We start from the raw sequence: 22,052 nt of genomic DNA on the forward strand, positions 1-22,052 counted from the left end.
AATGAACAAATATTTTCTTCTGCTGAAAAACTCTGACACAATTTTTATTTTTTTTTACAGATTTGTTGGAAATGAATATGAACGGGCAAGTAAACCGATCCTTTCCACTCAGCTCACAGACTCAAGGCCAAAGTCGCATATATTTGCATAATAACGAGCAGAACGTGGTTCTGTTTAACGGGGCTGAGCGTTAAGCCCCGCCCATAGCCGAGGCGGGGCCTCTCCCAGCAGCAGGTGAGTTTAGCCATTTCACTCATGATCTCACTGCGGACTCACACGAGTCCGAGGTTTATGTATGTACTGACTGGAAACTTTTCCTCCTTCAGACCACCAGGCTGAGTTTCCCGGAGTGTTCTCCCCGCGTTGCCGCGCCGCCGGCTTCATGTTTTACTGACATGGTGTCCAAGCTGACCTCCCTTCAACAGGAGCTGCTGAGCGCCCTGCTGGACTCCGGCCTCACCAAGGACGCGCTGCTGCAGGCGCTGGAGGACCTGCCGCCCTGCCCGCCCTGCCCGCCCGGTCTGGGCATCAAAACGGAGCGGCCCCTCTCCCCGGCCAGCGACAGCGACTCCAAGCCGGTCCTGCTGACGCTCGGCAGAGTGAGCAAAGTGTCCGGGGACGAGGGCTCGGAGGACGGAGAGGACCGGGACACGCCGCCCATCCTGCGGGAGCTCCAGGCGCTGAACACCGAGGAGGCGGAGCAGCAGCGCGCTCAGGTCGAGCGGATGCTAGCGTGAGTGTGGATCAGTTTCAGTGAAAAACACTAAAAACACCCAGCAGAGCGGGTTAAAACGGGTCAAGACACCCAGAACACTTAGTTAGTTAGTTCTGATGTGGGCAACATGTGAGGTAGTTTGGACTGACAGAGCCGAGGCTTCCTGTTATAATAGGATGGTTTAGTGAACAGCAGCGCAGTTAACCCAGTTTTAAAGTGAACAGCTGCAGATCCGGGAATTTATACACAGAAATACTCAGCAGGAAACATGGAGCTAAAATTAATGATGCTCTTTCGCAGGTTAGAGGTCCGTTTGTTTGAGGCATTTGTTTTTGGGAAGTTAAGTGGTTTGGTTAACTCATATTCAGGCCACCTGTTAGGGGCATTAACGCACCGTAGGCTCGTTTTTTGAGTGTGGTTTTTAAGCTAAAACGGCGAAGCGGAGGCTAAACGGTCTGTTTGTGTTTTGGTTCAAGTCGAGCGGCGTGTCTGAGCGCCGTGGCCAGGTAACGTTACCCACACGGGCCGGTTAAGATACTCGGTTATTTGGGAAAGTTTCACTTTACACTGTTTAAGGGACAATTAACACGGCAGCTTAGAAAATGATTTATTAAATTGCTAAAAGCTGCCGCGGGTGATCCAGCCTGAGTCCGGATTCAGCTCCCTCTGTTTACAGCCCGCTGACTCTCACAGGCCAACGGGGTACGAGCCGCTTCATTTACTGTTTAATTATTATTAGAGGTATTTAGAAAAATATTCTAATATTCATCATTGATTATTGATTATATGTATGGCATTGCAATAGATTAAAACGCGTTTATTTGAATTTTAAAAAGTAACGGTTAAACGCTATATATTAGCAACATTAGCTGGTCGACATGGTTAGTCTGAATGAGCTTTTCGAAAGAAGAAAAATCCTTTTTACAGCGCTTTTAATAAAATTAGTTTGACCCGTTTTTTGTTGTCTGTTTTTTGTTTCGCGGCACATGTTCAGGTCGCGTTGTGCCCGACTCTCTCAGCGCTGCCTGTGCTCGGTGTTTGACTAGCTCGGCCTCTCCTCTCCTCTCCTCTCCTCTCCTCTCCTCAGTCTCTCCGCGCTGCGAGTCTCACTGCTGCTTGTCTCTCTGCTCACTTTGTAAGACGTTAAGCTACCGCTGCCGGTTGAAAGTCTCTCGGCGTGCCGCTGTAGAGACCAAACCGAAACCACGTGGAGCTGTTGTTATTAATTTAATTCTATAAATCATCAACAGAAAGATACACATGTCGTATGATTAGAGAGAATAGATATGTTAGTTATTCATTGTCCAGAGTTATAGGCCTAAATCAACATCCCGGAGCCCGCGGAGGGTTTTACTCCTAAAAACAAACAGAGGGACTGGTCACCCACATCCTCCACATCCACTACTCACAGTGTGGAGATCACAGAGACACGCGGCTGAGTCCTTCACTGATCCGTCTACAGATACAGCGCATTTAATCCAGAGACCACCAGCGCACAGACACCAGACAGAAGAGACAGCAGCCCCGGTTCATCAGCACAGTCTGAACCGTCTGTTGCAAAACTGTTTATGAGCAGACATGTTTATATGATACTGCGCATTTATATCATTGCGACTGCCTTTACTGTTAGTGCTGTGTAGGCAATATTAATATTATATCATCATAAGTCATATAGAGAGGCTCTGTGGGCCTGTATATTATAACTCAAGAACACTGGAACCAAAAACTCAAACACCTTTTTATTGTAAAGGTCTTTTTCTGATTAGTAGTAGTAATACTAATATAATGTTATAATATAATGTAATTAATGTAATTATCAATGCAAATAATGAATAATAACAAAGCAGTTTTTATTAATAATGATATTATTAATAATAATATTAATGTTAGTAGTAGTAGTAATACTAATGCTAATAGTAATGTTATAATATAATGTAACTAATGTAATTATCAATGCAAATAATGAATAATAACAAATCAGTTTATTTAATAATGATATTATTAATAATAATATTAATGTTAGTAGTAGTAGTAATACTACATATATATATATATATATATATATATATATATATATATATATATATACATACATTACATACATACTAGTTGTTGTATAATGAAAGCTAATCGCTAATGTTACAAAAAACATAACACTTGCTAATATTGTTCATGATAACAATATTTATTATTATTATTAATAAAGTTATTATGTAATTATTATTGTTGTTGTTTTTGTTGTTGTTATTATTGCTGTTGTTGTATTGGCTAATAGCCCTTGCTGTGTATCTCTTTTAGTGAGGATCCATGGCGAGCAGCCCGCACCATTAAGAGCTACATGCAGCAGCACAATATCCCTCAGCGAGAGGTGGTGGACGTTACAGGACTGAATCAGTCTCATCTCTCACAGCACCTTAATAAAGGAACCCCCATGAAAACAACCAAACGAGCTGCGCTCTACACCTGGTATGTGAGGAAACAGCAAGAAATCAACCGACGTAAGTTTACATTTTACAGGTTTTTGTTGTTAAGTATTATCATTATTTATTATTATTATTATTATTATTATTAACAAAAATAATGTTGTATGAAATGGGGTTTTTGTTTCAGGATCTTATTTCTTAGTGTTTAAACAGTTTCACTGGTTAACCCCTACAACTGCTGCAGGCTTATTGTTTTTACAGTTATTCATTTAAGACTTATTGTTCAGTAATATAAATTATTTAGTAACAGTGTTATGCAAAATTTGGCCAAATGACATGATTTTTTCTATGTAGAGAACTCTATAGAGAACATCCGTCTGCACATTTTAAAACAAAATTACTGTTTATTTACTGAACTTAATATATTGCAAAAAAAAAAATCATAACTATGTCTTGTGCCAAACTTTTAGCATATTTGATTCTTTTGTTTTAGCTTTTTTCCATTATGTTAAACTCTGTAAATAAATATGAATTGTGCACTAAACCTTGCAGATAAAATACCATATTTAAGTGCATTAAAAGATGTATTAACTTTATTAAGAAAATCCACGATGAACCTTATTGTCTTTTCCCAGTTTGGAATCACTTGGTTAAGAGTTCATTATTTTATACATGAAAAGAAATTATACAGTGTGGGTAATGTTGGATATTAAGTATTCACCAAATTATATTCTTAGAGGCTTTATTCAATGTTTTTAAGAATTCTGTGATGAAGACCTTATGAAATAAGAACTCTAATTATCTAGTTTTACTCCCTGAGATTTGATCTTCACTTTTAAATATGAGGAATTCTAGATTATTATTAAAAATGAATTCATACCTAGCATTTCCTCATTTTTATTCGTGTTACGATTTTGTCTTACTAATTATTTCAAATCTTTTGAAAGGCTATTAGAATAATTTTATATGCTAAAATTGTTTTCTTATTATTGAAAAAAACTGATTCCAGACTTTTGAACAGTCGTTTATCTTCCTCTGTGGGACTCCCTCACTCAGTCCTGTCGTGTATCTTTACTCTGCATCCAATCATTTCCTCCTCTTATTTTCACAGAGTTCGACCGTGTTGAGGGCTCTGACCCCAGTGACTCAGGCAGTCAGGATCAGGTACTGTTTTTTTTCCCAGAGTTCAGCCATGTCGGGCAGAGTGTGGGCACTGCGGGGGGTCCTGGAGGGCCGCTGGGGGACGAAGGTGAGCCAGGCTCAAAAAGACTGAGGCGGAACCGCTTCAAATGGGGGCCAGCATCTCAGGAGATCCTGTACCAGGCCTATGAGAGACAGAAGAACCCCAGCAAAGAGGAGAGAGAGGCACTTGTGGAGGAATGCAACAGGTTAGAGTTCCCTAAAGTGGGCAGAGATAGTACTGAGATCAGACTAGTTTATAACAGTCAATTCTGTAAACAGCTTATTTATTATAGAAGTACTGGTTCAGCCAAAAACCAAATTCTCCTGTTTTTTTTCTCTTACCTAAATGTGGTCAATCAGCCAAGACATGATTAATGTCTGAAGTTTGCTTCTTTGGTTTTTCACTTTAGCTACAAAGCGAATGTATCTATCAAGTAATAGAAGCTTATAGCTTCCACTTAGCATCATGCAGGTGTTAAGTAGGGTCAGATAGACTTGTTTTAGGTGCTATGACAGACTTTTGTAAAAAAAAAAATTGTAAAAAGTAAAGAGAAGATGCGTGATGGCTTTTACTGTTTTTAGCTATGCCGTGTACTTGGGCAAAAGTTTGGGTGCCCTAAAATTTGCATTTGGACAGTTAATTTTGGGGAGGGGGGGTGTGGGGGCATGTTCGAACTTTTGCATATGACTAATTTTCAGACATCAAGCTGATGAACGATATTTGGGTAGTCAGAAAATTGTTGAAATATTTGTGTAAAATTTGTGCTGTTTGGGTGTGCTTGAGTGATTTTTTTTGTGTTATTTGCAGGGCTGAGTGCGTACAGAGAGGTGTGTCACCCTCTAAAGCTCATGGTCTGGGCTCTAACCTGGTCACAGAGGTCCGTGTCTATAACTGGTTTGCTAACCGGCGCAAAGAAGAGGCTTTCCGACAGAAGCTGGCTATGGATGCTTATCCTGTTCACAGCCTGAACCCCCTAATGCCTCCTTCAGCAGCACACCAGCACCACCATCACAGCAGCACAGATACAAGTAAGATAGCAGATTTTGTCTCTACTGAGAGCTTATATTTTTATTCTCTCTGCCTGTCTCTTAAAAGTATAAGGCTGCCTGAGAAAAGTTTATTTAAAACTGTTTATCTGCCACTGAAAGTCCGTCTGCATGTAATCTATCTGCTAGCCCCCTCTTTCAGAATATGTACCAGTAAAGATTAATAGAATGAATTGTAATTTTATATCTGTCAGTGCTTCATTTTGAAGGGCCAATATCACAGAAAAACTCATTTCCCTACTTTTTCAGCTAGAGAGTTTGTAGACAACTGTGCGTCCCATGTTTCTTCTGAAATCAAACAATACTAACTGGGAGTTTGTCTCCCTTTGCTGCAGTAACAGTCTCTATTCTTTCAGGAAAACTTAACAGTAGATGTTGGAACATTGGTGACAGGATTTGATTGCATTTAGCCACAAGAGCATTAGTGAGGTCAGATACTGATGGATGTTGGATGATTACCTCTGGATCACTGCTCTTATACTTCTTTATATCCCTGTAGCCGATGCTTGAGCATGGTTATCTCTTGTGGCTATGTCAGAGCAACCCATTGTATTGCCTTTGCCAGCAATGGGTGCACCTTAACGTTAGCTAAATTCACTAATTAGAAGGGTGTCTAGATTATAGTGTGAACATTATTAAAGTTTTAAAATGTACCATTCAGCACAGACAACGCAGGGCAGCCAACCAGAACAGAGGCCATTTAGACATTTCAGGTATAGCAGACACAGTAACAAAAACAGCTTGTTTAATGTTTAAGGGATTAGGAAAGGTTGGAAAATGGTCAAACATCACGAGTAGATATAAGGAGAAAAATTGAGCTGTTATTAGTACTTCAAGTTAAGTAAAAGTGGAATCAAGTGTACTGATGGCAGAATTGAACAAGTCTGTGCAAAGGCTAGGATATATTGAGGGAAAGAGGATCCAAACCTGTGTTCCTCTAACCATCTTCCACAAATTACTCTGAACTTTTTAAAAAGTAAAATTATTGTGTTTTTTTTTACAGTATTTATATTTATTTTTAGTTAATGTAGGCAAAAAACACAGATAAACAGTTTTCTTGGCTGGCCTAAACACTGTAAAGCACACACACACACACACTCGCACATGCATGCTCACTTAGTGGAATGCAGGTAGATGATGTGTATTCTCAAACATGAATATTTATTGCCTAACAGAGGAGAAAATCTGAAAGGTGAGAGCAAATGAGCTGGAAAGTAAAGTGACTACTGCATTGTTTCTGTGTTTGTGTGAGTATATTTATGTGTGTGTGTGTGTAATCAGAAATTCCTTTGTTGGCCAAAGCACACAGCCACACCTGTAGACACCTTTATGAGTGCAGCACATAAAAGTCTTGCCACATGCTTGGGGTCAGTTCTCGATTAACTCAAAACCAGGGCTTGGCACATATAGCAGAGCCCAAATTAAACCCGCAAATAATTTTCCATAAATTCAAGTGCTCTTTTTAAATCCACTTTTAGTTCAGTTATTAAGTCTTGAGACGTAATATTCCGTAACTGCTAAAAATGATTTGTTAAGCTCTGTGTCTAACATGTGAGTTGTGTAGTTGTGAGAGTGAGGAATTAAATGTGGGCTCACATACAGAGCCTTAAAGTTTAGAAAATTTCTAGATCTAGATTGAGGTGCCCAATCTTGTGTTGGAGGGCAAAAGTGCAATGTTTATAATGGGCTGAGTGCCAAAAAGGCAACATGGTATACAGTAAGATAGGCAGGTTTCACGTTGTTTATAATTGCTTTAAAAATTATTTCTTAAATTACACTATATTTTGTTACTAAAATACTTCAGAAATGCAATTTAAAAGTAAAGTAAGGATTAAATGTCTGGAATATATAGTATTAAAATATATTTCTTTCCTCATTAGTTGAGGGGGTGGAGTTAGGATGGCTTTCAATGGGGCCAAATCAAATGCCGTTGCTGGCCCTGATCTAAAAGAAAATTAGTCTATTATTTAACTACTTAAAAACTTGTAAACACAGTTGTCTGTTTTTGTGTCTTTGTGAACCTACAGCTGTGAAACAGACTAAATTTCACAGAATGTTTGCAGTTGGATTACGTGTTACGTCAGAAGTGTGTGAGTCAGAGAACTGCATGTTTGCTTGTACTGTGTATTCTGCTGCAGTCGCTGACCTCTGGCTGCTGAAACATTCTGCAATTGTGTGTCTGCCTGCCTGATTACAGAAATGAAGAAGTCAAAAGTTTGTTAGAACTAGTTTGGAAAGATCAGCTGATTGTGAACGTTTAAGAGCCAGAAAGAAAGCCGTGAGAAAATGGAAGTGAATTTGAAGGAATGGTCTCGTTTGATGTCTAGGTGTGTTTGTTCAGTACAGACTCTTATCGATTAGCTGATACAAAGGTATGCAGCAAACGAGGTCATATACAGATACACAAACCAGGTCAGGCTGTGCAGCTACAAACTCTCTCTCTCTCCCTCTCCCTCCTTTTCGTAGAACTCAGGTACAGCCAACAAGGAAGCAGTGAGGTCACTTCCTCAACGGCCATCAGTCACCTTGGCAACAGCCAGTCGGTGTTACAACAGGTGTCTCCAACTGGCCTGGACGCCTGTCACAGCCTGTTATCACCTGAAGCCAAGATGGTGAGTGTCTGGTGTAGTAGAATAGTGCAAATATCAGCAGCAGCCTCAGCTTGAGGTCTTTGTAAATAAAGGCTGTTTTGGCGATACTTTGGCGTAAACACTGAAACTAGAAAATAAACATGTGTTCACAGGTTTAGAATCACCTTTTAGAAGTTTGGAAACAGTTTTGAATAATATAAAACCAGTGTTGTTACAGATAAAAGGATTCTAATATGATACTAATATTTCATTAATTTCAAACAGTTTGTAGAAAGGTGTAAAAGAAAGAAATATTCAAAGATGAACAGAACTGTATATAATATTGAGAATGTTGCGCAGCCCTGAGAATGAAATTATAATAGAATTAATATCCAGAATGGCCCATATTCAAAAAGCGGGGACAAAATCTTACAAAATACAAAACGAGATAGTATTAGTGTGTGTACAATATGTATATTTCTTATATTTGTATATCTGCTGTAGTCTTGCACTAATCGCTTTGCACTTACTATCCATCCATCCAACCAATCAACTAACCAACCACATTTTGTTTTGATAATTATTTCCCAAATCAACCGTAATTTTTATAAGCTCATTGATCAGTCTGGAAAAAGGCAGACTAGTTATGTTTGTATTTCATTAACATTTGTCATGGATAAATGGTTAAAAACTGGTTTTAAAAGGAAAGATATCAAGACCAGGCTATCTGCAAGTGAAGCAGGCACATAATTAAGAAAATACTGTAGTGAGTGTCTGGCCTTAGTCTTCATGTGTGTAGGAAATGACTTGGAAACTTAACATAATGTAAAACTGATAAATTAAGCCAGACCTATTTATGACAGTTCTACTCTCATTATCCTAACACACAGCCAAACAACATCTGCCATCTAAACTGGTCATCTGAAAAAAGTGGAGGAATCTGTTTCATCTTCTTGTAGGCTGCACTTTTTTTTGTTGGTTCTGTGGTCCGCAAGTTGCGAAAGATTGGGAACCTCTGACATAAGTAATTACTGGATAACTATTATGGTAATTGATCCCAAACTTTTGCACTGTAATATATTTAAAATTTAGATTTTTGCATTTTTCTCACTGTTTACTGATCCAGTCATTGCTACGCTTATAGGTTTAATTCACGCACTGCTCCAACGCATCACTTTTATGAATAAAAGCATTATTTTGGAGATTGTGATTGGTGTAGTAAGGTGGCTTCTTGTTGCATATAATGTGGAATGAACTGGGTCACAGAGTAGCAAGTGTGGGCAGCGCCCATAACACTATAATAATGTCATCACTCTACTTTATGACTGGAGTGAATGAGCCCTCTAATAAACATGACTCACTGCTATGTATTCTCAGTCCAGCCGCTCACCCTCAAAGATACACTTTGAAGATAGAGAGGACATTTGTTCTCCAAGAATTGAGAACCCATGACCTGACTTGTAATAAATTTGAGTGTCTTATGTGTGTTTATTTTGTGTGTGTGTGTGTGTCTAGATCTCTGCCTCAGGTGGAGTCTTGCCACCAGTGAGCACTCTGACCAATATCCACAGTCTGTCTCAGTCTTCACATCATCACCAGCAGGCCCAGAGCCTCATCATGACCCTCACTGCACAGAGTCAGTTCAGCTCCATTCCACCTCTCTTTAACTACTATCTTTTATTTGAATTTACTATTATTGCTTAAAGATTTGACTGAAGTGTGATAGAATATGCAGTGCATGTGAGATGATCTATATATATACTGCATATTTTTGAAGGAATAGTTTGACAAGAAATCCAATATGCAGGACTTTTGTCCTGTTGACAATGATATATTATACAACCACATTTCCAGAAGCTAGGATGCTGTTCAAAATGTAAATAAAAATAGAAGGTAATGATGTGCAAATGATTTAAACCCTATGTTTAATTAAAAATAGTAAAAAGTCAAACTGAGTGTTTTTGATAAATATGCCCCTTTTAAATTTGATGCCAGCATGTTTAAGAAAATGTATGACAAGGGCATTTTAACACTGCATCTCGTCTTCTTTTACCAACAGTCTGTATGTGTTTGAGAACTAAGGAGACCTTGCTGTTGTTTTGAAAGTGATTTATTTTCCCATTCTTGCTTGACACAGGATTTCAGCTGCTCAACACTTCAGGGTCTCCTTTGTCATATTTTTCATTTCATAGTGTGCCAAATGTTTTTTTAAATAGGTGACAGTTCTGGACAGGACTCTTTTACTATGAAGCCATGCTGTTGTAATACATGTAGAATGTGGTTTCACATTGTCTTGCTGAAAAAGACATTGGATGTCATATGTTGCCAAAACATGTATATATCGTTCAGCATTAATAGTGCCCTCACAGATGGGTAAGTCACCCATGTGCACTAATGCACCCCCATACCATCACAGATACTGGTTTTTCAACTGTTCACTGATAACAGGACACTTTTCCACTTCACCTCAGTTTTAACTTGCATTTGTGGATGCAGTGATCAACTGTATCTTTGCATTCTGTTTTTATCTATATTTTGCCCAGTGTCCCAGCTTTTTGGAAACAGGATTGTATATATTTTTTGCTATATAATGTACTTTGGTATGTTTAACTGATAACAGTGAATTATACAGTGCCAGAAACCACATAAGCAAATCTATTTGAGATTGCTTAGCAAGTAGTCCCAGTTTAAAGCAAGTGCGTGATGAGCATGGTGGAGCATCAGCTTCCATCGCTTAGCTACATTAGCGTCGTAGCTCTTGTGCAAAAATTAATAAGTAACAGCCAACACGTGTCAACACAAGGGGGAAATTATGTAAATTCATATGTAGGTCTATGAATAGTTCTCCTTTTGTAAAGTGTAAAAAGGTTCTGTCTTGTGTTGCAGTACATGTTGATGCAAAGTAAAATCACTAAAGTTATTTCTGCAGAGTCGGCCTGACTCAGCTTAGGTCTGTCTGTGTTTGTCCAGCAGTGGTGAATGTAATGATGGGGTGGCCTTGATGCAGTAAACTCAAGTCAAATTTGTCATTGAAGAATTAATGCCTATTATTTAATTACACACAGGCCCATATCTTACATTATTCTTGCAGTTGTTTATTTACGTCCACTTAGTGTTTGTGTGGGTTTATGTACATTTATTAAAATTCATGTGACCATTTCCCAACCTCTTTTACTTTTAAGAATGAAACAGAATATATTTGTTATTGTACTTTGATTGATGTATATGATGTATATGATCTTTGTTTTGACTGGGTGCCCTATATTACGCGTTATTCAAAAGGCAAAAATAAGTAAATGCATTGGTTACAATGGTGATGTTATAAAAACTGAATTCGAAATGGGCTTTTTTCAGTTTAGGTACCACATACACCGATCTGGCATAACATTATGACCGCCTCCTTGTTTTTACACTCATTGTCTATTTTGTCACCTCCACTTACTGTATAGCTGCACTGTGTAAATCTACAATTACAGACTGTAGTCCATCTGTTTCTCTGCATACTTTGTTAGCCCCCTTTTACCCTGTTCTTCAGTGGCCAGGACCCCCATGGACCCTCACAGAGCAGGTACCATTTGGTACCATGTGTTAGTGTGTGTTGCGCTGGTCTGAGTGGATCAGACACTGTGTCCACTCACTGTCCACTCTATTAGACACTCCTACTTTGTCAGTCCACCTTGTAGATATAAAGTCAGAGATGACCGCTCATCTGCTGCTGCACAGTTTATATTGATCATCCTCTAGTTCTTCATCAGTGGTCACAGGACAATCTACTCTAGTATATCTGTGACAAATCTGCTTTTTAATCAGTTACATATTAGACAACAACATCTGTACTGCCTGGCGATTTATCAGACCTCTGACTACTGAAGTTCATCATTTTAGTGTAAAATTTTACTTTTACATGTAGAAGAATGCAAATTGCAAACTTCAGTTCTGCTAATGCTGGATGTGCAAAAATATTGTACTGCACTTCTATAAGCTACGCTGTTTTTATGTCATTATTAAACAGCAGTAAGCAATACTTTGTATGTTATGTATGTAAAGAGAGAGAGGAAGACAGTTTTAGAGTTGAAGGGGTTAAAGTTCTGGGTTTGGATGGGGGCTGCTGATCCTGAATTAGTGTAAAATTAACAATGCTCTTCTTTTTTCTTCTTCTTCAGGCCTGAGTTCCCCTCCTGCTCAGAGTGTACCTGTCATTAACAGTGTGTCAGGACTGACCACTCTGCAGCCCATGCAGTTCCCTCACAGTTCCGGCCTCACGCCCCTCACCACTGTGCACTCCTCACAGCAGCCCTATACACACTCACACAGTGAGTATTCTGCACATGTCTGCAGATACATGCTCCTTAGAAACCTGCACTACTATATAATACTATATACTTTATGAAGTAAAACAGTTAAATAATATAAAAAATAAAAAAATATATAAAATTATTCTAATATGGTGATGTTTGACTACATATAGTGGGGTTCAAAAGTTTGAGATCACATTTATGATTAGAATATTAGAATTTTTCATTTCAACCAGGAAATAAACGATGAAAAGTTTTAGAATTATGAAACATTTAAAACAAAGAAAAGTTATGACAATTAAAATAATTTACTATTTATAGGTCACTGTTCAAATGTAAGCAAATTTGTTACATTGGCCATGTTAAGGCCTTTGCACAGAAAGGTCAGCTCTTCCATTTAAGCCTGTGTTCAGAGGACTCTCAGCTGGATTTGGTCTAGTCATCTGAGATTTTTGCACATGCTAGTGCTGTTCATGCCATCATGAGTGAACAGTGTCATTATTCAAAGCAGAAGGAGGACCAAAGAGTAAGAAATTCAAAAGTTTTTATAAATATTTTAAAGATTTTACTTTAAATATGCCTTAAACAAAAAGTTTTCTGTATTGGTCTCAGAGTTTTGGACCTCATTGTAGGTTGCAAGTAATTAGTAAAATAATAAGACATTGTAAATGTGTAGATGATTCTGAAGTGATTTAGCAGCATACCATTGAAAATGAAGTTAGAATAAATGTCCTGGACAGAATGCCTCCTATTTCAAAGCCTGTTATCAAACCTTGAGGTAGAAAACCTGATAGGAAATTAAATACATCATTACTGTATATTATTTATTATTGTCATTAATTAATTTCATTTTAATACACACTGTGTAAGTTACAATTGAATAAAATAATGAATATGACTATTTTAATATGATGTGATTTCAAACTTTTGAATGGCAGTATTGACTTCTTGATGACCTGTTGTTTGACTCCCTTTTTGGTCCCTTCCTCAGTGTACTCCCCCAAGCAGGAACCTCCTCAGTACTCCCACCCAGCTCGATTCTCCTCCATGGATACAAGCACTATCACTCATCTGGGCTCTAACAAGCAGGTAATTCTCTTTAGGCTTGACTACTTAAGCTCTCACTGCTCCAGGCTTTACACTTTCAAAAAATAAGGAAGGCCCAACTTCCCACAGAGACATACAGCAGAGCACTTAAATCATCTGCTCAAGTAAATATATGTGTCAGTTCAGCCTTTTGTACCACATTAGTACTCAATGGCTGGATTGTCCTTCTCTGTAAGCATAGTACATGGGTTCCTGGATACAGCGTGATGACATGACTTGAACCCATACTTAAGTAAAGGTATTGTCATTTCACTGAAGTGATTATTTAAGTTAAAAAAATATTAGTAAAATTAACTTGAGTATGTGCGAAATTTCTGTGTTAACAAAAACAGCTTAAGTACTGAGTACCCTAAAGCTTCATAGTACATCCAGCATCTATCAGTATAGAACCTTAAGGTTGTAAGGTGCTTTTCTTCTCTTTCTGTAATACATTTAGTCTCAGCTAAAATGCTACATCTTAAAAGCAGGCAGTGTGAGCAACAGAAAATCAACCGAAATTAAAAACAGAAAGGGAATTATAGTTAAATGTGAGTGGCTAAAGTGAAACTGAGTAAAGGCTGTGTTACATTTTACACACAAATACACTTCCAATACAGCATCGTCCTATAAAAAAACAAAGCACAAACAATACTTTTACTATATTTAATGCAATAAATATAAACTTATATTAACTTCTGTGGATATGTAAAAGGTATAAATTGTATAGTATTGTTTCATTCAATGTGAACCTCTGAATTCAATATGAAGAAGAATCAAGCAATACTTTTGACAAATTGGAGCAAAGAAAATCATTTAATACTGCATTATTTTGCATGAAGTTTAATAAAACATTGAACAAGCAAGTCCCCCGTAAGGGAGACCATCCCTCTTCTGAAAAAAGACAGTCAGAGAGCCTTCATTTATTGAATTTCCAGACAAAAAGGCCATTACAAGTACAAGTTATCCATTTTCAGGAGAGATGTATCAGAAAATTAGTCTTAAGATAATCCAGTTATACATACAAAGGAGAAAGTGAGCGGAAAATAAGTAAAAAACAGGAGTTCAAAAAATTATTAGAAGATCTAGAGAACGGTGCTTACAGATAAACAGTACTTAGAGCTTTCATCTTTGAGAGACAGGAGCAACTAAAGCTCCACTCCTGCTTCCTTCCAGTGTGAGAAAAGAACTCAGCATGGTGGGTCTGAAAGGTTATGTGACTGTCTAGAAGCTGTTACTGCAAAAAGGAAAGAGACAAAACAATAAAGTTTGCAAATCCAGAAAAGAAACTGCTGGTGTCTTCAGAACAATGGACTGACCAACCCAGAGTCCAGATCTCAACAACACTAAATGTGTTTGAGATGACTTGGATTGTGAGAAGCAGAAAGTGCAACTGGAACTTTTTAGACTGAACTATAAAGGTGTGAAAAACTGAAAGCAAGTCTCTATAAAAGACTGGAAGTTGTAATAATGACAAAGAGTGGGCAAACTAAATACTACAATATTATACATAGTTGTTGGCACTTGTGTGTAGTTTTCTATTAAATATATATTTTCTCCTTTATTCTGATTTTCTGGACTGGAAAATAAATAAATGAACAGTGGTTATCACAACATTATGCTTTATTATAAAATATTGTACTTTTATGTTTTATGTAAACATTTTCAAGCTTGCCTCTTGCCTTATTTTTGTGGTATTTGAAAACATATTGAGTCGAGACAGCACTGTGTAGTACAGAGCCAAATTGTGACTCTTGTGAATAATTATACACCTAATAGCAAAATATGAAGTAATTATGTTCACCACAGGCTATTGTAATCCTCTTTTTCTTTCTTCTAGTGCCCTTTGCAGGCTTGGTGAAAGTGTTCACCTGTGAAAGACCTTCCTTGGCAGCTAAGCAAGAGGAGTCCCTTAAGCCACAGTAGATACTGTGACCTCTGAAAAAAACTGACTGCAGTAGATGATAAACCAGGAGTCTTGAGTCCTATGTTGATTTTACTAATGAGTGGATGGTGCTGTGACAACCTGCTGGAACGTGATCATTGAGCCCAATAGCCTAAATGATCAAGGCATTTTCTGCTCAACTTTTCAACAAATTTAAATCTAAGGATGCTCACTCACCCTCTCTGCTGACCAGCCTTCATCATCTACTGAACATTTACAGAGGACCTATAACAAGATTCCTGTTCAAAAGGGTGCACACAAGCCATCATGGACCTTCTGCAAAAGACTGCTTGGAGCTGTTCTTCGACAATCAGACCGTTACCTCTGTGGATGCTGCAGCCACCTTGAATCATCTCAGTTGAAATTCTCTGTATAAGAGGCTCCTCCTCCATATTTTCCTGTTAAATTTATGTGGATTGTGATGAGGTCAAGCAAGAGAACGTAATGGTCAATTTACGGACAGTTTTTTCTTTTTCCTAAATCGCTAACTCTGATATATGTAGTGTTGATTCTTATTTTTTTATGAAAATCATTTCTGTGTACCAAATTCTAGACATGTTCAGGATACAAAAATGCCCCATTGACTGTTTTTGCCAAATAAGATCATTCAGCAAGATGCAACAGTAATTGTCTCTCAGGGACTGATTTTACACCACCCTGTTGTGGAATTGTGAAAATGTGTCGCCTTAATAATGTTTTTAGTGTATGTAAATTCTGGAATCATTGGATCATATTTATACTGTTGTAAAACATTGTGTATATTGAAATTATTTTTAAAGAACAACACTAAAAGTGGAATGCTTTATTCTTGGAAGAGAAATGCAAAATATGTACAACTCTATAGAGGACATGTAGTTTAAGTAAGATGGGCAACAGTGGCAGTAGATTGAGAGATTCTGAGATGGAGTGATAGGATGGGGCGTATGTTTTCTTTTCCAGATTGACCCCATTCTAGACCCAGGTCTATTTCCTTGTGGCCAAAAGGCGTGAAAACTCAGTTGAGCAGCCACCATGAGGAAGTGAAGAAGTCATTACGCTTGTCCTTTCACCATGTGACCTTTGTGGAATGTGATTCAAATGTGTATTTTCCCAAGGGAAAAAAACCAAAGCCACTTAATGTAACCTGGAGGAAAAAGTACTTTTTTAAAAAACGACCACAAACTCTACTGCACCTCTAAATCACTCATAAGACACCAACTTTAGGGTTCATGTCAGAATTTGTATTTGGTATCATGCATATTTGGTGTGTTTATTACACCGTTTTTTGAAAATTGAACAAAATTGTCACAAAAATAAAACATCATAAATACATAGTATTTTATTGATTTATGTATGATATGAACAGTATAGAGATAATAGGCTAAAATAAATTATACAACAACATAAACTAAATGACATTACATGCTTTAACATACTATTATCAAAAAGCATCTTAAGCATCTTAAAATATACAATATACTGTATTTTCTCATTATTTTGATTCATTTACTGCTTTGTTTTCTCACTTCTTATTAGCTGCTGTTTTCAATCACTCAAATGTATTTAAGGGGAAGATCTGCCTGTCAGAGTTAATACTGAAGAACAGAATGTCTGCAATAATGAACTGTTCAGTCAGCAGTCAGAAGGCACTCTAAGAGAGACAGACAGTGAATAGGAGTTTCTGAAATATTGTGAGTATTCAAAAAGACATGTGGTCATGGATAACATGAATAATGCACAATGCATGTACAGTTAAGAAAGTTTGGAATATAAAAAATATAAATGATGTGGAATCAACAATCAGATTGTTGAACAGTAACAGCTTCTACTCATGGGGTCAGTTAGCTGAACAGGCATTAAGGCTGGACTACACAGTCTGGACTATACAGCATTCTAAATGGAGGCTCCCTATTGAATGAAAAGTGTAGTCTAAAATTAATCCCAATCTTTTCTGAAGCACAGCAGGAATAGGTCAAGAAGCTCTAAAAATAAGCACAAATAGTGCAAATTCATTGAAAACAACAAACATTTTTACTCTCTTTTAAGTGTCTATATGCCTCACATATAGACCTTTAGACAATGTAGATCCATTTAGGCTATAAAAAAAACTCTTGAGCGATATTCAGCCCTCTCATTCTGGTGTTTGAACAATTTGTCCTAATAATCAAGCGATAATACTGTGCATTAGAATGTCATTAGTTAGCTATTGTAGAACATAGATGTCAGAACAAAAGGCAGTTTAAGTTATTAGTGGTCCCTTTGAAAGATAATGTAAAATTGAGAACCTGGTTGTTGTGAATTTCCCAGCAAAAAAAAGAAAGTAGTTCAGTCAGTGGTGACAGTCTTCTTCTGTATTCTCCAGCAGTACAGAGAGAGCGGTTATTATAACCTGTGTAGAGAAAGGGAGCCAGGATGGAGGTCGATAGAGGTCAAAGCAGGGGCGTAAAGCATAGAGGCCTGCTGTTTAAAGAAGAGACACCAGGTCAGCTCCTTCTGGACCCCCTTTAGATGCAGAAGCCTGTAAGATGCTGCTGACATACATCTTGTTACTCCTCTTCAATATTCCTAAAACAATGAGACAGTGTTTCAGAACATTTCACTGATTAGGCTACAGAAACAGAGTACTGATGTTTAACAAATGAACAGTTACCTTCATATTATAGAATCCTTGATGTAAGTCTACATTCTTCTCCAGAAAGAATAATGTTCTGCTTGTCTGGGTCTTCCTTGGTCTCTAAAGCCTGTCTCATTTTCTGCCAGAAGATCCTGGCATCATCTCCAGGTTTGGGCCATTTAAGGTAGGTCTTCTTCTTCACCAGCTTACGCATTTGATAATAAGGAGACAAATGGCAGGTGGGAATATCCTCCAGGAATACCAGGATCAACACATCCTTCTGATCATTAAAAAGCCTGAAGTTAGCCATCTGAATTTCTTTGGAACACCAGTTGCTCCTCAAGTAGTTGTGGGTGATCAAACAAATGGTCTTACGACTGCTGTATATTCCGTCCATGATGTTGTCTATGATGGGTCTTCCTGGCTCAAAGTCCCTGTAATGTAGACACAGTCTCCAGCCCTGCTCATCCTCCAGATTGGGCACTAGCTCCTCAACAACCCAAGGTTCATCTTGGGCATTGTAGGAAATAAAGGCATCATACTGGAACTCATGTTGGTGGCGCATCTGTTTCTTCTTGCTGTCATACAGGAAGGCAAGGAATAGGTAGTATGCATAGATCACTTGCCAGTACAGGAAGTGATAAATGAAAGAGACCAAAAGGGTGATGATTACAACGGCAGAGCTGCATACAAAGCAGATAAAATCCACATTCACGTTACAAGAGTCAGTATTGAGGTCTGCAAGGTACGTGCCTCTTAGTGAAGGTGGGTAGCTGCAAGCGTACTTGCTCAGGTAGACAATCTGGGTAGTGTTATTTTTCATAGCCCAGTCAATGAAGAAAGCATTGCTACAGTCACAAGTGAAGGTATTTTTCTCCAGGTCAAGGTACCTCAGCCGAGGCAGAGACTGAATCAGTGTCTTGTTAATGACATCTAGTGTATTTTCAGAAGCTCTTAAGACTGACAGTCTGGAGAGGTTTGCATCTAACAGGAAATTGAGGGAATGAAGCTGAGACCTTTTGAGGATGAGCTTCGTCAGCCGCTGTATAGGATGGAAAACTTCTGCAGAGATTGACTGCTCATTTCCGAATGCATTCTTTGAGAGATCCAGAAACCAAAGTTTAAGGGTGGAGTTAAACGTGTCGGGATGCAGATACTGAAGGTTCATGCTTCCACCGTAGAACATGTTCAAGGAGGTTAAACCTTGAAGTAGGTTTGAAGGTATTTTGCCAATACCCCGTCGTTGACTATGAATAGACATTATTTTGAGTGACTTTAAATGTTCAAAAGGAGGTAGGTGCAACGTTGTTTCTCTATATTTAATGAAATTGCTGTACAACTCCAGTAGTTTTAAGTTAGGCATGCCTAAAAACACTTTTGGATCTTTGATCGTGTCCGCTGTTATCCTGTTTGAAGAAAGTAGCAGTTTAGCTAAGTTTATAAGCCCTGAGAAAGCTTGGCCTTTAATCTCGAAAATCTGATTGTTAGACATGTCCAAGACTCTAAGATTGGACAAACTCTTAAACGTTCCATTTGTGACTGCACTTAACTTATTGTATGTCAGTTGTAGCTCCCTTAAAGATTGTGGGCCATGTTCGAAAGTGCTGCCAATAGTCAGTAACTGATTAGTTCCCAGCTTTAGGATTTCAAGATGCTGCAAATTTTTGAACAGGCAGGATCTAATTTCCGAAATTCTGTTGCCATACAAGTAGAGGTGAGTCAGTAGTGTCAAATTGGCAAAGTCAGAACAGTTTAGCTTATGTATTCTGTTTCTACTCAGGTCTATAAACTCAAGTGTTGGGATCAACTGAAAGGAATTGTTGACATGGGACAATCTATTGAGCTGTAGTTGCAGTTTCCTCAGCTGTGTTAGTCCTTTGAATACAGGTGCAGAGACAATAGATATTTCATTAGTAGCCAAGTCTAGCTCTGTCAAGTTGAAGCAGTGTTGAAACATATAATTGGTCAGCTTTGAGATTTTGTTGCCCTTCAGGCGTAATACATTAAGTTTAGGTGAGCATGCAGCCTGTAGAAGAGCTTCTACCTTCACCCCCTTCATTTCATTTAATCTTAGCTTATTCAGTGAAGCCCAAGATGAGTTCTGAAGTAATGCAGTTATGCTCTCTCCTGGAATGTCGACCCCACTCAAGTTAAGTGTTCTTACTGAATTCAGGAAGGCCTTGTCTGTAATGTTCCACATCATGCTTGTATTTTTACCACAGTTTGACATATCAAGGTAGTCTAGAACAGGGAAAATGTTGTCTGTTATTTGGAAGGTAGTCAAAGGATTGTTAGAAAAATCCATTTTTGTCACAGTCAGTGATCTCCTTGACAGGTCATATGAGTTAAATGTGTCAAACCTGTTACTTCCAACCAATAATTCCTTTAAACTTGGTGATGCAAGCACAGGTTGGACTCTGTGAATCTGCTTGAGCTTATTTTTTGTGAGGTTCAACACCTTTAAACTGGAAAGAGTGTTAAAAGCATGTGGGTCAATACTTTCAATTGCATTATCATCAAGGCGGAGCACCTGCAACTTGGTTAGTCCCTGCAGCAGACCTCCTGATAGCTTTTTCAGCCTGTTGTGGGCCAGGTTAAGATTGGTCAAATTGGGAAAATGTTGAGATGTACCGTCTTGAATGTTTGAGATGTGGTTGTTTGATGAGTTCAGATGACTCAAGTTCCAAATATCCTCAAAGTCTTTGACTTGGATTTCTGAAATGGAGTTGAAGGAAATGTCTAAATACTTGACCTTGTTGGGAATATCTGCAGGAACCTTAAAGAAGCCCATTTTGTAGCATAGAACTTTCAACTGGAAAGTCTCATCTTGAACTGTGCAGTTCTGTAAAGAAAATGCACCAATCTGGACAATTAAGATGCATAATGAGAGAACAGTTTGTGGTATGTTAATATTTGAACATTTTGTAGGATTTCCTGCCATTCTTGATCAAGATGGGCTGCTTTCCAGGCCTCTTCTTAAATGCTTCTTCTTAAATATGGGTCCTGCTTTTAAAATCACACCATATCCAGCGAATTTGATTTGGAGAAAAGAGCCCACCTAGTCTGAAAAATGACAGTGTCAAGCATGGCCACATGTTGCATCTGGATAACATAATGATATTCACAACAATAATACATTTTTACTCAAACCACCAGCTTACTGAAGTACTGAAGTACTTAAATACATCTGAAACAGGATGTAAATGATCCTTTTGCCTTTTACTGTAACTTCTGTCTACAAAATAAGAGATAGCTAAAGTAGGAAGTAATACCACTGACGAAGGTCCATGCATGCAAAATTCCATTCTGTTGCAATGTCATTATTCTCAATAAGATCCTAATCTCACCACACTTTAAAATAACAGAAAGTGTGAAATTTAATCACAGCATCTTCACTTTCATTAACTTTACCATTTTTATACTTCACAAACACTGTTTTGCATTGTTTGATGCAATCACTTTTTCTTAGGAAAAAAATACTGACAGCAATGTATCTGTTATTAATTATAGACAGGTAGGCTTATAATAACAGTTTGACTAGTATCAGTTACAGAATGTAGTAAAAATACATAAACTGATCACATACCGTCAGCTCAGTATCTCTTCATGAGATCTCCTGAGACTGTTTCAACAATGAGGGTGTGTGGTCAGCTACTTTGAAGCAGAAGTGAAAGTTTTTTGGAGCTGATGAGTCATGGTGGAATTCTGTCCCACCCATATTTTAAATATTAAAGGACCTACATGTCATACATTTTTCTTGTATTTATTTTTTCCCCTTATGTCCACTCATGCTGTATCTATATGTAACAAAAACAGCCATGATTCATTTTATATTTACATACATCAAACTTATTTTAAAAAGAGAGGGGTATTTGGTTTTCCATCATATGGGCCCTTTAAAGTTATATGTTAGTATATAAATATTAACTAATGGAAGATGGAGCTTCCTTTGTTGTAGAAGTGGTTGGTTAGCGTAGTGGTTAACACCTTTGCCTTGTAGACTGGGGTTCAAGCACCCTACACTATACCAATAAGAGTCCTTGGGCAAGACTCCTAACACCACCCTGTGTAAAAATGATCAAATCTCTGGATAAGAGTGTCAGCAAAATGCTGTAAATGTAGAAGTCTGGAAAGTGAGGGAAAAAACAAACACTGTTCATTTTAAGTGACCAATTTTTCTTGCTCCATTTTAAGACCTT

At 38.0% G+C, this 22,052-nt stretch overlaps 2 protein-coding genes across 4 annotated transcripts; one reads left to right on the forward strand and one right to left on the reverse strand.

Moving 5' to 3' along the window:
* The first annotated feature begins 263 nt into the window (after window positions 1-263).
* Window positions 264-16,576, forward strand: hnf1bb (HNF1 homeobox Bb). 2 transcript variants are annotated; one of them, XM_017704385.2, is made up of 9 exons: window positions 264-733; window positions 3,014-3,213; window positions 4,250-4,526; window positions 5,129-5,349; window positions 7,834-7,979; window positions 9,453-9,573; window positions 12,101-12,250; window positions 13,224-13,321; window positions 15,156-16,576. In XM_017704385.2, the coding sequence occupies exons 1-9, from the start codon at window positions 396-398 to the stop codon at window positions 15,174-15,176; spliced, it is 1,572 nt and encodes a 523-aa protein (XP_017559874.1). In that variant the 5' UTR covers window positions 264-395; the 3' UTR covers window positions 15,177-16,576. The 2 variants fall into 2 exon arrangements, with proteins under 2 accessions (XP_017559874.1, XP_017559873.1); XM_017704384.2 differs by having other exon boundaries at window positions 266-733; window positions 4,322-4,526.
* On the reverse strand, window positions 16,459-21,474 carry tlr22 (toll-like receptor 22). Of its 2 annotated transcripts, none has more exons than XM_017704383.1 (3): window positions 21,440-21,474; window positions 17,890-20,911; window positions 16,459-17,804 (listed from the first exon to the last, which is right to left on the reverse strand). In XM_017704383.1, the coding sequence occupies exon 2, from the start codon at window positions 20,792-20,794 to the stop codon at window positions 17,897-17,899; it is 2,898 nt and encodes a 965-aa protein (XP_017559872.1). In that variant the 5' UTR covers window positions 20,795-20,911; window positions 21,440-21,474; the 3' UTR covers window positions 16,459-17,804; window positions 17,890-17,896. The 2 variants fall into 2 exon arrangements, with proteins under 2 accessions (XP_017559872.1, XP_017559871.1); XM_017704382.1 differs by having other exon boundaries at window positions 17,890-20,916; window positions 21,440-21,473.
* Window positions 21,475-22,052: the final 578 nt, after the last annotated feature.

The sequence above is a fragment of the Pygocentrus nattereri genome, chromosome 16 (genome assembly GCF_015220715.1).
Source record: "Pygocentrus nattereri isolate fPygNat1 chromosome 16, fPygNat1.pri, whole genome shotgun sequence".
Lineage (NCBI taxonomy): Eukaryota > Metazoa > Chordata > Actinopteri > Characiformes > Serrasalmidae > Pygocentrus > Pygocentrus nattereri.

Excerpts from the sequence above, each read along its gene's own strand:
- hnf1bb (XM_017704385.2), top strand. The coding sequence starts at position 396 with ATGGTGTCCAAGCTGACCTCCCTTCAACAGGAGCTGCTGAGCGCCCTG. Across the intron at positions 3,214-4,249 it reads ACAGCAAGAAATCAACCGAC|AGTTCGACCGTGTTGAGGGC; the intron begins GTAAGTTTACAT and ends TTATTTTCACAG. Across the intron at positions 9,574-12,100 it reads CATGACCCTCACTGCACAGA|GCCTGAGTTCCCCTCCTGCT; the intron begins GTCAGTTCAGCT and ends CTTCTTCTTCAG.
- tlr22 (XM_017704383.1), bottom strand. The coding sequence starts at position 20,794 with ATGGCAGGAAATCCTACAAAATGTTCAAATATTAACATACCACAAACT.